Here is a 16,220-nt window from a genome sequence, read left to right as displayed (position 1 = left end):
CAGCTATCCATTTAGTGCCCTAATCATTAACAGTTAACTCAGCCGTTCCTCCTCAATCACTGTCGGGTATTAGGTCTTCTATGACTTTTGCATTTTCAGTGGAATTCTGATGTTTAAAAATACTGCTTTTTTTTTTTTTTTGTATCTCACATAAAAGTTTATATACAGCTCTATCAGGGAAAACTCTCCTAACAGAACTATTGACCAATGAGTATTCTTGGTAGCTTCAGGAAGTAGTCCAGATATATTTTTTAATAGACTAATAGCAAAAGATCCTTTTACAAGTTGGTCTGTCTTATAAGTTTCACTTTAGTTTTTGCACAAATATATTGTTTTTATTCTCTGTCTTGTGATGACTTATTCCTATTTTAAAGAAAACATCAAGAGAAGCCAGAATCTGTACCTTGTTTACCATTGTTAGCTCTAGACAGAGAATAGGTATGACAAAGGTGAGATTTTAGACAGCAGAAAGGAAAAGGAGTGGAGTGCTTAAAACACTAAGATAGAAGACAAAGGTTAGGACAAAAAAGCTACACATTCCATGGAGCAAACCACAGAGCCAGCAACTTCCTTTGGCAACTCAAAAAGCTGCCATGAGCCAACAAGCATAGCTTCCCTGTGCTGTGGCAGTACTATTTTTGAGTCCAAATCAGAACCCTTTAAGATAAGCCCACACTGCCCCTCTGGCATATTTTGCCCATGTTCTCCTAGTGTATTCATAGAATTACCAAAGAAACGAAAATGATGTAACTGCCCTTGAAGTCTGCCCTGATCTCTACATCCGTATTATGACAGTTACTGAGCTACTTACTGCTCAGATACAAGTTAACTAGAGAGGTTAGGCTGGAAAGGAGTAATCCTTGCACCTCTGATAGAGGATCCTAAATAAATTAGTGTTGAATGGATGAACAAACAAATGAATGAAACAATAAATAGATCAGGAACCAAGTACCATAAACTCTGGATAATCAGAGGTTTCTAGGTTACTCATGGCTAAAAAATTAGTGCATATGAAAAAAATGGAATCTATTTACATGTTAGAAAGCATCTATTGTTTGGAACCAAGCTGTAAGCAAAAACAGCTTCTAAAATGTGGCTACAGCTATGTAGTAATATTTGCTTTTCTCCTCATCCCTTCTTTGCCAACAGCCCTTCATTGGAGGAAGGCACCTCTTTGTTCTCAGGACCTAGTCCAGAGCTAACATACTTGATAGATGCTCAGTAAACACAAAACCAAACTAATACCACTGATGAAAATGTCTACGAATAAAGCTATAGGCAGTCTTGTCAAAGCAGAGATTCATATAATGTATACTTCTTGGTTAGAGATAGAATAATTAGTGATATAAAGGTTAGTCCATTCTGGGCCACTGAAGAATGATTCAGGGTATGAACATGGTTTGGGCTTGGTTTCATTAAAGCTTTTAATAAAAGCTTTGTATAGTATAGACATCTTTGGTTGCCTTAATATGATAGAATCATCGAAGTGATGGGTATAAGTAAACCAAAGTTAAGTTTAAATAAACTCAGGCCTAGGAAGCCATCCTTCAAATCTGTTCAAGAATATGATTTGAATTGCAAGCTTAAGATAAAGTCTTATTTGAAATTTTTTAAAAAGTAAAGGCAAATTCTCAATTACAAGGGACAGTGTTTCTCGTCATATACTGAGCAGATACCAAATCATTATGATCTCTGGATAGTCCAAAAGAAGTCTTTAAACTTAGAAAAGCTTTTCTTAGGAACTTTACTTTTGACCTGAATGATAACTTTCATGCAGACACTCTAAAAACAAAGAGAAATCCTTACCTCTTGTAGTTAAATTTCAATAAAAATTTCAATTAATGGAGCCTTGGATTTTTTCCTGTAACCCTCATATTAAATTTTGTGCTCAGTATTAAAGGAATTAAAGTCAATTTCTTTACCAATGAATTATGAGGAACACAAATTAAGATGAAAGAATGAACTGGGAATATGCATGCAAATATTGTGCATTCATATTATTATACAGCATAATCTGTAGATCTAGCACTAATGAGACTCAAGATTTAAATGGGTGAAGAATGTGTTTAGTGAATTATTGTCAATCAATGCCTGTTTCAGGATAAATGTAATCTTGAGTGGCAACACATCTATTATTACAAATTCCTAACTAAGTACAGTACTTCATTATTTCAAAATGTCACTGTCAATTTATAGAGTAACAGATAAACACCTTTCTACCATATACCTGATTACCTTTCCTTCAGAGTAAATGAAACACTGACTATTAAGAAAAATTACAAACTTAATATTTTTACAGCAATAAAGGAAACCTAATGAGCATTAAAACTCTAAACTAGTTACAGCACTCCAAATTTTCCTATTTGTTAATGTGGATACACCAGGTTTTATATCCTTGTAATCAAGTATCATTTTTTTCAAGTCACATTATTTCATATAAATTCTTCCAAGTTTTCATTTATTCAATCATTTAACAAACATTTATTGAGTGCCTACTTTGTCCTAGGTACACTGTTAGGGGATAGAGTTACAAACATGAATACAATATGACCTTTGCTCACAAAGATATTAACAAACTCACAGTCTAATGGATGACAGAGATAAGTAAATAAAGTGAAATAGAATAGTACAAGGTTATAATAAAATTGTGCATGTTTCCCATTTGCAATAGCTCAAGGGTATGCTATTGAAAACACTCACTATACCTGGAAACTTTTCATCATTGCTCAGAAATCAAACTCTCCCTTAACTGTTCTATGGAAATCTTTTTTTTTTTTAATTACAATCAAACAAAATTAAAAAGGATAATTTTATAAATATCTGTGAATTTAGTACCTCAAATTAAGAAATGCTAGTATTTGTTTCATATTTTATCTTAAGGCTATTTTCCAAAGCCAGAAATTTCTTGACTAATAAAGCAGTAATGATTGCTTGAGATTATTATAGGTCCTACCAGCTGTGTGACCTTGGGTAAATTAACTTAACCTTTTTTATCTTCAGTTTTCTCATCTGAAAAGTGGAGATTGTAATACCAATCTGTGTTAGATTGTCTTCCATTTGCCCCTGAGTATCCATGCTCCACCTAGGAACAGCAAGGTTCTCTTGCCTTTCAGCTTCTAGTTAGGTGAGGTCAATAGGAGGTACTGGCAGGAGATGAGAGTGTGGAAGGAAAGTGAAGCTATTCTCTGGTTTGCTCCCTACCAGGTCACTAAGGGCTGGCCATATTCCTCTATCAGAGGCAGTTCTCTCCACGTACCACTCTCTCCTAGGCCTTTATGTCTAGGGGTGGAAATGGTCCCTTTAGCCTTAGAGTTGGTACTAGCCATTGTTGACTTCCACAAACCCTGCCCATATCTTTATAAACAGTTCCCTTATTAAACTCTTCTCAAATAACCCAGTTTGAAAGTGCCTTCTGTTTCCTGCCAGAACTCTGTCTGACTCATATACAACCTCACGGGGTTGTTTCGAGGATCACGTGAGATGATAAATTTAAAGCGCTTAGCATAGTGCCTAGCACATTACCAATATTCTGTAAGTATTGACTACTATTGTCATTATCAATATTGCTGTTTCTATTATTTTATTTGAGAGTCCATGCTCAGGTCACCTATACCATCTAAGTATGTTTGGGAGACTGAAAAATCCAGAATTCTGGAGATCTTTTACTAATTCTTACAGTGCTTCAAAAATATGTTCAAATGTAAAATGTGTTTATTGCTAACCAACCTCAATATTTAAAAAGAGTACGAAGACCTTAAAAGTGAGTGAAAACTCCATATAGTAGACAGGATTTCCTGGGCTGTATTTTCTTCTGTAAACATGCTTCGGAAATCATTTCCTGCAAGTTGACCTCCTGCCACCACTCCAAATCTGGCAAAGTATAAATGTCCATAAAGTCAAACAAATTGTTGGGTCTTGGGGTCATAAAAAGAATGGAGTGAAAGGTAAACTCAATGGCATAAAATTCCTTGGTTAATCTGGAAATGCATCTTCATCATCCTTATTTACCAATCATGACATAGGCAAGATCACCATTTGACAAATTATCTCATCAAAATCCTATTAAAGGTCTACTTAACCTTTCACCTTACCTCATCCTTTATATCTTCCTGTTGTTGAGCTGTGAAGATCTCCATTGCCGCCATGAGTCTCATCATTAACTCATCCACTGTTGTGTTACCTAGCAACACACGGAGATGGTCAAACTTCACATTATTAAAGCTATTATAAAACGAAAGTCATTCTACAATTAATCAGTAAGGAATAATTACAGTCTAAAAAAGTTACAGACTAGTATGCTAATATCTAGTTAAAATACTTTCATGTTTTAATTGAAAAGTTTCATATGTTCAATAAGAAAGAGTAAAGCAATACACTAGCAGTTGAAATTTCAGAATATTCAGATTTGAGGGAGCAGTCTCTTAATAAGAAGAATTTTTAACACTATAAAGAAGAATGTTCAAGTTATGAGGATAAAAAGTTCTTTCAAGTTATGAAAACTTATCTATTTAATCACACTAGCAACAACTACCATTCGTTCATATGCCAGTGATTAGGCTAAGCACTTTATATATGTTATCTCATTTAACCTGTACAACAGTGTTGTAAAGGTGTCGATATGATTTTGATTTTAAAGGGAAGGAAAATGAGGCTTAGAGAGCTCAAGTAATCTGTCAACCAAGGTCAAGGTGGTCAAGCCGGTGGGGCGAGGATTTGAAACCAAATGAGTCTGACTCAAAAGGCTATCCCTCTTTGCCACCTTAATACACCGTTTACTTAGAATTATCTTCTATTACTAAAAATTCTTTGGTGAAACAAACAGTAATTCAATTTCTGAAAAAAATTAATTTCTTTTTTTGCCCAATTGGTATTTTCCCCTGTCATCTGCTTTCAAATAACAATGCTATAATCTTTATGAAGAAAGTCTTTAAAATGTTTGATTTTACCTAATGCTATTTTATTCCCTGTCCAAGTCCATAACAAACATACAGCACATATATGCCATTTCCTCAATGCATTAAGTTCTGTTATTTGCTTTGGATGCATCTACAAGAGAGAAATTCATAAGGATATACAAAAATATAGCAATTCTTTCCTTCTTTCAACCCTAGAGGCAAAAAAGTCTGTCCTTCTCCAGGGCCCGAGAAGGGGTCTTGTTGTCTCATTAATGAAATGGACACCAACAGGACAACAAATAGTAAGCATCCTTGCTGGTGTTCTTCCAGAGGAAGGCTTGACTAATATGATCTTTCAATGGTCCTTTTCCCACTTTTCCTTATGACCACTGGCAGCATGGGGTTAGCCAGTATCTGTGGTCCTCAGCAAAAGAAATGATCTAATTTGGTCACATCAGCACTATTCTCTCAATAAATGAGCTAGAGAACAAATACTACCTTGGTGTGGTACCACGGTATTGAGAAAGCAGAACTGATTTTGTAGTCATAGTTTTAACCCTAGTTCCACTACTTACAAACTATATGACCTAGTGCCAAAAAGTGCCTAGCACGTGACAAGGGCTTAATAAAGATTCACTCAGGAAATGAATGAATGAGTGAATGAGCGAATGATTGTAGCTTTCTAAAGATCAATTTCCTTATCTGCAAAATGAAGATAACACTACCTCTGTAGGATTCTTAGAAAGCTTAGAGATAATGCAAAGTGCCTGGTACATAGTACACACACAATCACTGGTAGTTATTATTAATAGATATGACAAATGGCAAAAAAAAGTTTAGGAGCACCTTCAAAGTAGATTTTGTTACTGGGCAAATCTTTGGGTTTCCATTTCTTATTTGCAAACTGTAGTGACTAAAACTCAGGGTGTGGGGCATGAATACTTTATGGAGGGTACTGGAATCATCAACGGGAAAATACTATAGTTGTATACGTGACTACCTACTGGCCACTAATTTTCAGGTTTAAGCAACCGCTTATCAACTATGCTTCAGCCCCAACTGTAAGGACTCACTGCCAAAGTGGACTTGTAGATACTTTATACTTAAGCCCTAAATGATCCAAGACAGAGAAAACGTACCAATTAATGCAGTTCAGGGTAAATTTATCCTTTAGAGCCAATTGCAAGGGTTTTCAAACTTTTTGGTTTCAAAACCTCTCTACACTCTTAAAAACTATTGAGATCCCCAAAGAATTTTTATTTATGTGGGTTATAGTTACAAACATTTACTGTGTTAGAAATTAAAACAAATATTTAAAACATATTTATCAATTCACTTAAAAGTAACAATAATAAACCCATTACATGTTAATATAAATATCACATTTTTATGAGAAATGACTCCATGTTCCAAAAGAAAAAGTTTGGTAAGTAGAATGGCATTGTTTTAACACTTTTGCAAATCTCTTTAATGTCTGGCTTAACAGAACACAACTGGTTTCTCACATCTACTTCTACAGTAAACCAGTTACAGTGTTGTCTTGGTTGAAATTTATGATGCAAATCTGGCCTCCCACAGATATGTAGTTGGAAAAGGGAGGACTCCTTCTTTAATACACCCAAACTGACAAGTGGCAGTCTCTTCAAGGTTGGGTTCATGAGGAATTTGAAACCATATCCATGAACTTTTTGTACTTTGTTACATTAAAATCCACTTGGTCTATCTTGCCCTTTGAATGGATCTTTTACCCATGCCTGATTTTGCAACATCATGCATTGGTCACTTGGAAAATACTGATTCACTGAGTTATGCATTTCTTCTGAATGTTGACACACCTAATTATATGATATCAAAAAATCGCATCTGTTAACATCAACACTGATGTCATCGAAAGGTATTTAAGCTGTCAATCTTATGGTGGAGGATGTAACTTCTTGTTTAAAGGCTCAAATTTTAGCATTGGCGACAAATATTATCAGTTCTTTTACTTGAAGTGACAAACTCATCTTGTTCATTCTAGAGAAAATGTCTGCCAAATACTCAGGCTATATAAGTATAGTTTGTCAGTCATTTTCAAGTAAAAATGATGTTCTGTTAAAAAAAAATGATGAGTTCAACTGCTCAGGCAACCACACAAGTGCTTTTCTTTGAGACTCCAAAGTGTACTTTAAAATGCAGCAGAAGTGCTTTCTTCATACCTCCTCTTGTGTCACACAAACTATAAAAAGGGTTAAAATTTAATAAAAGTAATACTTTTTTTAACTGCACATACATGGAGGTGAAGAAAAATGACTACTAGTACAGTTTTGTGTCATGGCCTTGATTCGTGCTAAGGTGCCAGCAGTTTTACACAACATTGATTTTGTGCCACCAGTGCAAATGTCAAATCAGTAAAAAGGCAAATAAAAAGTCTTACTACTATGATGAAAATAATACCTTGAAAAATTTGACCTTGTGGAGCCCATGAAAGGGTCTAGGGGACCTCTAGGATCCATGGACCACACTTTGAGAACCACCAGCTATTGTAATATTGCCTCTGACAGGGAAAACAGGCACGAAATATTGTCTTCATTATCCATTTACCCCGTGCAATGTGTTCCCCCAGCAGGTCTTCTTTAACGTTGTTTACGAAACTGAGTGTTCTAGTTATAGAGAAAACACAATATACTAGAGGTTTTGTTTTACTTGAGTTTTAAAGGCACTAGAATTTACACTCCACTTCCATCACACTATCTGCTATCGAACTTTTGATTTAAATAGGGACAAAAGTTAAGTAATTCACACACAAGCTTTAGCTTGGGGCACTTGAAACATCTTTTCCCCTATGGCACAGAGAAGATGTGCTGCTTTCATCTTAGGTTTGGCCACAAATAAGGTAATATTTTATATACTAATCCCTGGGATACATTAGTAACAGTAAAAAAAAATCACTTATTTTTTTGGTAAAGAATGTGCACTGTGATTAAATTCACAGGCATCCTAGCTTCACGCCTCAGGGTTGCATCTTAAACATGAATTCATACAAATAAGGGGAAACAAGCGCCACTGTGAACAATTCAACTCACAATATCTAGTCACTGGTTTTTCTAGATAACTAAAAATAAGCAATTATTTCAACTAATCAACATTACAGCAGGAAAGCAATGAATATATAAGAAATGTCACATTTGACAACTGATTATGACTTAATTGCTAGTTTAGAGAATTTAGCAATTCTAAACATTTAACATGATTATCCTAAGTCCCAAGGGCTGTGCAATTTTATTAAGATATTTCTGTTGGGATTTTCACGTAGCATATTTCATTTTTCATAGCCCCTATACTTTCTGAAAATGCTCTTTTGCAGGATGTTCTATATTTTAAAATGCAAAGATATTCAGCAATACAAAGAGTCACTGTCAGCTTTGATGGTAAATATTATAAGTTATTAAATACACAAGAAGACACTCTACTCCCCTTGTGACATGTACTTTACCTTGTATCACATTTAATACTTCATTAGAAGATCGCTTTCCCATAATAATCAGAAAAAGTGGAAACTGATCTGTTTTTTGAGTCCGAATGGTTTGTGCAACCACACTGCCAAAGTGTCTATTGCACATTGTCAGAAATCTAAAATGAGACAAAATCCAAAGTAAGTTTCATTTCAGAGATTAATAAATTTACCAGTACTCTAACAAAAAACCCATTAAATGTTTTATTAGTTATGCTAAAATTAGATGCCTCCTGATCTCAGTATGTAAAATCTTGCTAGATTGAGATTTCAATTACATCATAAATGATACAGAAATGATTATCATATAGAAAAGCACACCCTAAATGTTGGGGCTGACAGCATAGGATTTTTAGTCTTAAACACTGCAAGCTGTACTACCCTAAACTATATGAAAAACAAACAAAATGAATTTTAAGAGGAAAGAATTTCTTAAATAGGACAAATATTGCATGGTACAAAGTTAAATTGACTAGTATCATCCTAGTCTAAACAGAATTTGGCAACATTTTGATAAGTTTTTAGAATCAAGTACTGTACTTTAGATTGTGTTTTCTTCAGTAGTAGCAGGTCTTTTAGTTTCATACTTAGTATGGGATAAATATAATTCTAAGCTTTTGACCAAAAAAAGCTCAGAGATATTAGCATACCGAAGTCTAGCATTAGTATTCTTAACACGATCTGGAATAAATGAAAAAACTGATAAAGCTTTTCTCTTCTATTAGAGGACTGTTTGAAATTAGCATTTCTTTCAAGAGAAAAGGGTAGCTTATGATATGTTTTCAGATCTGATGGTAAAAAGTAAATGTCATAATAATAATGAATTATGAAAGACCAAATGCAAATATAGAATGCTTTAATAAGATCCAATTTAATAAAGTCTGTAAAAATAATGGACTTTTAATAACATAGGTCACAAAGGCAAAACAGTGGAAATTCTGGGGACTAGCCACTGGTACTGGCTTATTAATTCTTAATTATGTTCATGAAAGGCAACTTAAATCGCGTGTTTTCTTATGCCTTATGATAATATTTTAGGTAACAACTCCTCTGAAATGTATGTTCTAGCCGATGAGCAAAGTCCTGTCGTCACATGCATTAGAAGGTAAATCTATTTGAAAAGACAAACGGCATTAAAATGTCATGTGCTCAGATTCATTGGATATCCAAATTCAAAACAGAATCAAACCTCTTAATTTTTAAAGCCAATATATTTCTTGTCTATAGAAATTCATCCCAGAAATTTAGGTTGAATTCTCCACAAAACTTGTGCTGTCACTACAGAAATAGACCGTGTTAAGGGCCACTAGAACTGTGGGCAAGAGTGTCAAGACAAGTTAGCACCACTACAGTAAGTTCATCGGGAGGCAGGTTCATACACACATTTAGAGCAGCAATAACCAGACCTCACGGCAATTTGAAATGACAAGTCCTTAAGAAACCCATTGTTGGCCATGAAATATCAGTGCCCCCATGAAAATTCAGATCTTCACAACTATTATGGGATAAAAGGTGCTCAAGCAGCCTAAGCCTCCCTACCAAATTTCACACCCATATAGCTTTAATTCATCAATGGAGATGTGTAGATCAGGAGACTAGAAAGTCAGGATCTCATTTTTCTTTCCGCTTCTCACTAAAATATTTGAAGTCAATCTTGACCCTGATCTGATCACTGGCAACCTCTGAAATTAAAGATGTCAAAAAACAGTTGGAATGCCATTTCCTACAAAAGGGAGAAAATAAGTCCTTGTTGCTTTCACACCAATGGATTAAGTGGATATCACACAGTAGATGCCATCACAGCACTAGCCTCACAAGAGATATTAAGTACTAACTAAACAGGGCACCCCCAAAAAAGGAAGGAAGGAAAGAAAGGCAGGCAGGCAGACAGGCAGGCAGACAGGCAGGCTGGCTGGCTTAGTGGTTTGAAGAATTCAATTTCAAGACAATTTTGCCTGTAAATTGTGTATTCCCAAATTTTCTTTTTGTGAAAATGAGTTAGAAAGGAAAATAATTATGAAAATGTAGGAATCTTATTTGGTTTACATTAATATATAACACAAATTTCAAAACTAAACAAAACATATTCAAGAGAGGTACAGGCTTCAAAGGCACATTAGCCATTCAATTAACTATGAAAAACAACAAAGTGGTCAATTTTCTACCAGGTATTGGCAAATCATTCTAATATTTTGGAAGCAGTTAAGATATAATACAGGGACCACGCAGTCACTTGATGTTTTCTAGTGGCCTTAACTAACAATTTGTTCTAATCAAAGAGAGACTTTGTTAAAATTTTAATTAATCTGATTAATCTTCTTAAGATCTGAATCATGTTTACTTTGAGACTTTCAAATTGCAATCATCACAAGCCTACAGAGCCAACAGACAGCCCCAAAATACAAAATTCCTATTTGTCAGTACCTTCCATTACATTTACAAGAACTTCACAGATATCAATCTGTCTCATGGCTGGGAGGCTCTACTTCTTCCTCTCCAGATCACTCGCAGCACACTATTTGCAGCAAAAATCCAGTTCAAAACATTAGAATCAAAACAGACACAGGAAAAACAAGTTATTTTAAGAGAAAAACGTGATTCTCCTAATTGTGGTATTTTCTTCCTTCTGAAGAGATAAAAATGTGCCATTGCATCTAGTGGCAGCACCAAAGTTGCCAACCTAACTACATATGGTGTTCATCACAGCCAGGCGTCATGAAGGGATAAATGGTTTCCACAGCAATTGGATTCCTGCAATTTCAAACCCAATGGGAGAAGCAATGACAAGTGTTCTGTGGCAAGGAGAAATGGCTTTGTTTTTTAATTATAAAAGATTTTAATAAATCAAATAACCTACTCATCATAGACCTATTTGAGGAGGGGAAATAACAAGCTGCCAGACCAACTCCCAAAGCCAAAAGCTAAAGTGACAGATTTGAAAAGACCAAGAATAAATGCCCTCACTAAGGGGGTAAAATGAGGGAGGGAGGAAGGGAAAGAAAAAGGAAGGGAAGAGAAAGTGAATGAAAGAAGATGGTTATTCACAAATCAGGTAGGATAAAACAACTCATTGGTCCCTGGGGGTGGAGGGAGGTGGGTTGGGGAGGGGTGGTTAGGGAGGGGGAAGTCTCAAACTTTGGCCTTGGTGAAGAAACAAAATATAATTAGTAGTTCATATTCACCAGTTCTTGCTATTAGAATCCAAAATTGAAAGGTAAGACAAAATCTTATCTTTTAATCTAAAGTTCGGGGATAAAAATAACAGAACATCTAATGGCTAGCATATATTAATCATTAGTAAAATTTCCAGTCTCTGAAGCATACATCTTTTCTATCTTGCTAATAGAAAGCAGGATTACTAATAAATCAGATATGGGAAAAAATAATCTCATTCTAATTCAAATCAGGATATAGTTTAGTTTCTTTCTATTAAAGTCATAACTGCATGTCACTGACTTTTACTAAGTTGTACTCCAAAATAAAACATATACTAAAAGAAACACAGCAATTTAGGAGGAGGGCAATGAAATTCCACAAACATTTACAGTCTACATACTATATACCAGGTAACGTAAAAGGAGGCACATTTTATAAAAAATGGAGGGCACAAGGCTGCCAACTGCTTTGCCGAGGCTTCCTGATTATTACATTTCAACGTGACTTCCATGAGTTTAAAGGAGCCTCAGACGTAAAGTGGGACTAACACTTATCGTTAAAACACTTATATTCCTAGAAGATACAAAAGGCGCTCAGAATTGCGCCGAGAATATGGTAGGCCCTTAAAAGTGGTAGCTATTTTATTAATTATATAATGATATTTAACATTTTATCATAATTACTTTCAGGATTAAAATGAAGATTTTTTGCATAGCAAGATATAGCATCAAAGAATTGTTAATTACACAGAAACAGTCACTGGTTTTATTTTCATTCAGAGAATGAAGGTGCAGATATTAATCTTTGGAAAATAAGAAAACACAATTATAGATGCTGCAGCTGTGCAATTCTAAAAAACATTTAAAAGTGGATATGAAACTAAAATAACTATTTTCTTTTTAATATATTTATGTTTAGTAATGTTAATTAATTTAAAACCAAGAATCGATATCAAAACTTCTGGCTGCTTACCCTTGAGCCATTGAACACATTAAATGTCATTCTGAGAATGTGTGAAACATTTCTCCAAAATGGGAGGTTACTGAGCAAAAGAACTTCAGGTTACTGAGCTACAGGACTTGTCCAGTATTACTCAAGAGTTTGGGGCAAGTTGTTTGTACACACTACAGCTGTTAACCTTATGCTACTACTTTTAAAGCCATTTTGGTCTAAGGAGGCTCTTCCCTTTAAAACAAACCAAACTAGCAGTTTTTGCTATAGCAAAAAGCCTCATTACTTACACACATTCATTCATGTGTCTAGGGTTTGTTCAATCACATTTATGTAAATTGGTAGAAAAACCAGAATATAAGATAGAGAAAGGACCTTACAGATCATCTACCTATCTAACCAGCACACAATGCTCCTTTCTTCTCCTTTTTCCTTTAATAGGGAGATTTAAGCAGAGGTTTTTTAATGTGTGAAGTGAGACTAGCACTGTTAAGCATACCACAACCAGGCCAGCCAAAGAGTTTTCTCTCCTACCACAACACCATTTCCACAAGTCTGCATGCCCATCCTATTGTTCGGCTCATTTCTGGAGTTCCCCTTGGGAATGATCTTCAGTACCCCTGGCACATGCCCCTTTGTCCTTTGAGGGTGGCTTTGAATTTTGGAAACAGTTCAAAGTCTTTGGTTCAAACTGAGGTAAACAAGAGATATGACTAAGCTGGGGGACACTGACTATACAGGCAGTGACCTTCAAGTTTTAATGGCCTAGAAATCACCTAGGGAGTTTATTTAAAAGGCAAGTTCCCAGCTCTATCCCTTGGAGATTCTGATTCTCATCTGGGGTAAGGCCCAAGAAACTGCCTTTTTAATAAGCTGCCAATGTGATTCTGATGCAAGTGGTTAATAAACAACACTTTGAGAAACACTGCTTTGAGGACACAAGACTGCTTTCCTTGTAGGGCTTTAAACTGTCTCTGAAGGCAATTCTTAAAGAAGTCGTCCCCAGAATGTTTGGGGCAATGGTGGCTTCACTGGATCCAGTGTCTAGTCGCCTGATGTGATGACCATGTTGAAGATGTTAATTCTCACTTACTTCATTTGTATAGGTGAGCTGCAATCTGATGTGAGACCAACAACTACCTCCAAAGGCTGTGAACTCCAGGTGATGGAGGAAAAATGATGCAGGGAAGGGGAGGTTACAGTATGAAATAGTCACGAAAAGTCTCACTGAGAAGTTGATATTTGATCAAAAACTCAAAAGGTGAAGGGGGAAGTGAAACACACATCTCTGGGAAGAGAATTCCAGGCAGAGAGAACAGCAAATACGGGTTAGTACAGCTGGGGCAGAATGAAGCATAGAAGACAAAATTGATAATTTTGACTATTTTTACATGGCAAAAAACACCACAACAAGACCAAAAGATAAATGATGAACTGGGGAAAAAAATCTGAATTTCAAACCACAGAAAAAGGACTAACTTCCCTAATATATAAAGAACTCTTACAAAACAATAAGAAAAAGATCAACCAACAATATATAAAAGCTCCCAGAAATGGAAACAGTAATGGCTCATAAACATGTGAAAAGATAGTCAAAATAACTCATAGTGAGTTAACTCCTATTAAAGCTAAAATAAGAAACCATTTTTCATCTGTCAAATTAGGAGAGAGAAAAAAACTTGGTAATACAGGTTAAAGGAAAACAGGCACTATTGTACAGTTAGTAGGAGTGAAATTGGTACCAACTCCCTTGTGGGCAATTTTCCAATATTTATTAAAATTAAAAACGCACACATACTCTTAACCTAGCACTCCTACAACTGGGAATTTATTCTATAGATATATTTTCATGTGGAAATCTCTTCTATGCACAGGTAATTACTGTAGGTTTGTAATAGAATATTGGGCATAACTCAAACGTTCACCAATAGAATCTTGTTAAGTAAATTACATCATTTTATAGAATTTAAAGGAATACTATGCAGCCATAAAACAGAAAGAGTTCTTTATGAACTGACACAGAATATCTTTAAGATACAGTCATGCTCCACATAATGACATTTCGGTCAATGAGGGACCGCATACACGACGGGGCTCCCAGATTAGTACCATATAGCCTAGGTGTGTAGTAGGCTATACCATCTATATCTGTGTAAGTACACTCTATGATGTTCAAACAATGGCCAAATTGCCTAATGACACATTTCTCAGAACGTGTCCCTGTCATTAAGTGACACAGGACTGTATAATGTTATGGAAAAAGCAAGGTGTTAAATAGTGTTTACCACTTGTGTAAAATTTGGGAAAATAAAAATACACTAGTTTCTTTTCAAATTTATTTTATTTTTTTGAGGAAGATTAGCCCTGAGCTAACATCTGTGCCCATCTTCCTCTACTTTATACGTGGGACACCTGCCACAGCATGGCTTGACAAGCAGTGCATAGGTTCACACCTGGGATCTGAATCCGTGAACCCCGGGCCACTGAAGCAGAGCATGCAAACTTAACCACTGTGCCACTGGGCCAGCCCATATATCAGGTTTTTAAATATTAGAATAATTTATGGATAGATAAATAAGAAACTTATAACACTGCCTCTGGGGAGCATAACTTAGAGACAGGACGAAGCAGGAGACTTTTTATTACATATTGTTTTACGCCTTTTGAGTTTTCATTAACGTGAATGTAACAGCCAATCATGAAATAAATATCAGGTTTGAAAGACAGTAACTCCCTTACAAAAATAAAGAAAAATTACATGTAATATCAATTCCATAAACTTTTAAGACAATGTTAATCACATTTGCCTATTTCTTATCAGTCTTATGTTCAAATATATCTTTTCCTTTTTGTGGTAATCATTGTCTGGGCGGATACAGTTTTTTAGCCTTCTACACAATAGCAATGAACCAGCATTCTAAATGGCTGAATAATATTCCACTGAGTAGATGTATGCATTGCCATATTCATAACTATTGACCTAAAATTAGATTTTTCTTTCTTTTTTTAATCATTATAAATAATATTGTGATAAATATTCTAAAGTACTTCCTCAAGAAAAAAAGTGTGAAATGAAATTTTAGGGTAAAAGGGCAGTATCACTTAATGACTATTGATACATATTATCAAATTGTTTTCTAAAAGGATGATATATGCTCTCCACACAAATGCAAATATCATAGGCATGTTAGAGAACACAGTCAAACTAAAGGCAAATTTAAGAAAACACACGATGAGATTTTTGGGAAGATTTAATATAAGAAGCATCTCTCTCTCACCTGTCTGAGGCTTAGACTTCCCAGTAACAGTAAACTGTTAAATTGTCTCAATAGATTAGGAGCCAGAGTTTGAAAGAAGGAAATAACTTCTTAATCTAGCTCCTTGTTGTCATTTATAAATCACTCAAGTGAAAAGGCTTTGAGGCACTGACAGGCCTGTTTAATGGCAGGGCTGTAGCTAATCTACATGGACTAATTTATAGTAAGTTTTTGGAGGGACAATAATCATAAATAGATAATTGACTATCTTTTTTCTTACCACTGGTAAGAACATAAACATTTATTTTAAGTACCCTGTATAGGGATAATAGAGAACACCTAATCCAATCTCTTATCAAATGCAGAAATTCCTTCTCTAGCAATGTAAAGAGTAGATGCATTTTCCAGGAGCTGTATAAGAGAGCAAGTTTATGTTAAATGCCAGACAATATTTCTTCTGCATTTTGC

At 35.2% G+C, this 16,220-nt stretch overlaps 1 protein-coding gene across 5 annotated transcripts in view; it reads right to left on the bottom strand.

The window, feature by feature from the left end:
• FAF1 (Fas associated factor 1) overlaps window positions 1–16,220 on the bottom strand; it is a 472,685-nt gene that overhangs the window by 94,079 nt on the left and 362,386 nt on the right. For all 5 annotated transcript variants that reach the window (XM_044770763.2, XM_044770762.2, XM_044770761.2 and 2 more), the window contains 2 exons: window positions 8,371–8,507; window positions 4,092–4,180 (listed from right to left, as the gene is read on the bottom strand). In XM_044770763.2, the coding sequence (XP_044626698.1) occupies window positions 4,092–4,180; window positions 8,371–8,507 (226 nt within the window). The remainder of the gene's footprint in view (window positions 1–4,091; window positions 4,181–8,370; window positions 8,508–16,220) is intronic.

Source organism: Equus asinus, chromosome 5 (assembly GCF_041296235.1).
Source record: "Equus asinus isolate D_3611 breed Donkey chromosome 5, EquAss-T2T_v2, whole genome shotgun sequence".
NCBI lineage: Eukaryota > Metazoa > Chordata > Mammalia > Perissodactyla > Equidae > Equus > Equus asinus.
Note: the sequence above shows the minus strand (reverse complement) of the source record. Positions and strands in the feature narration are given on the sequence as shown.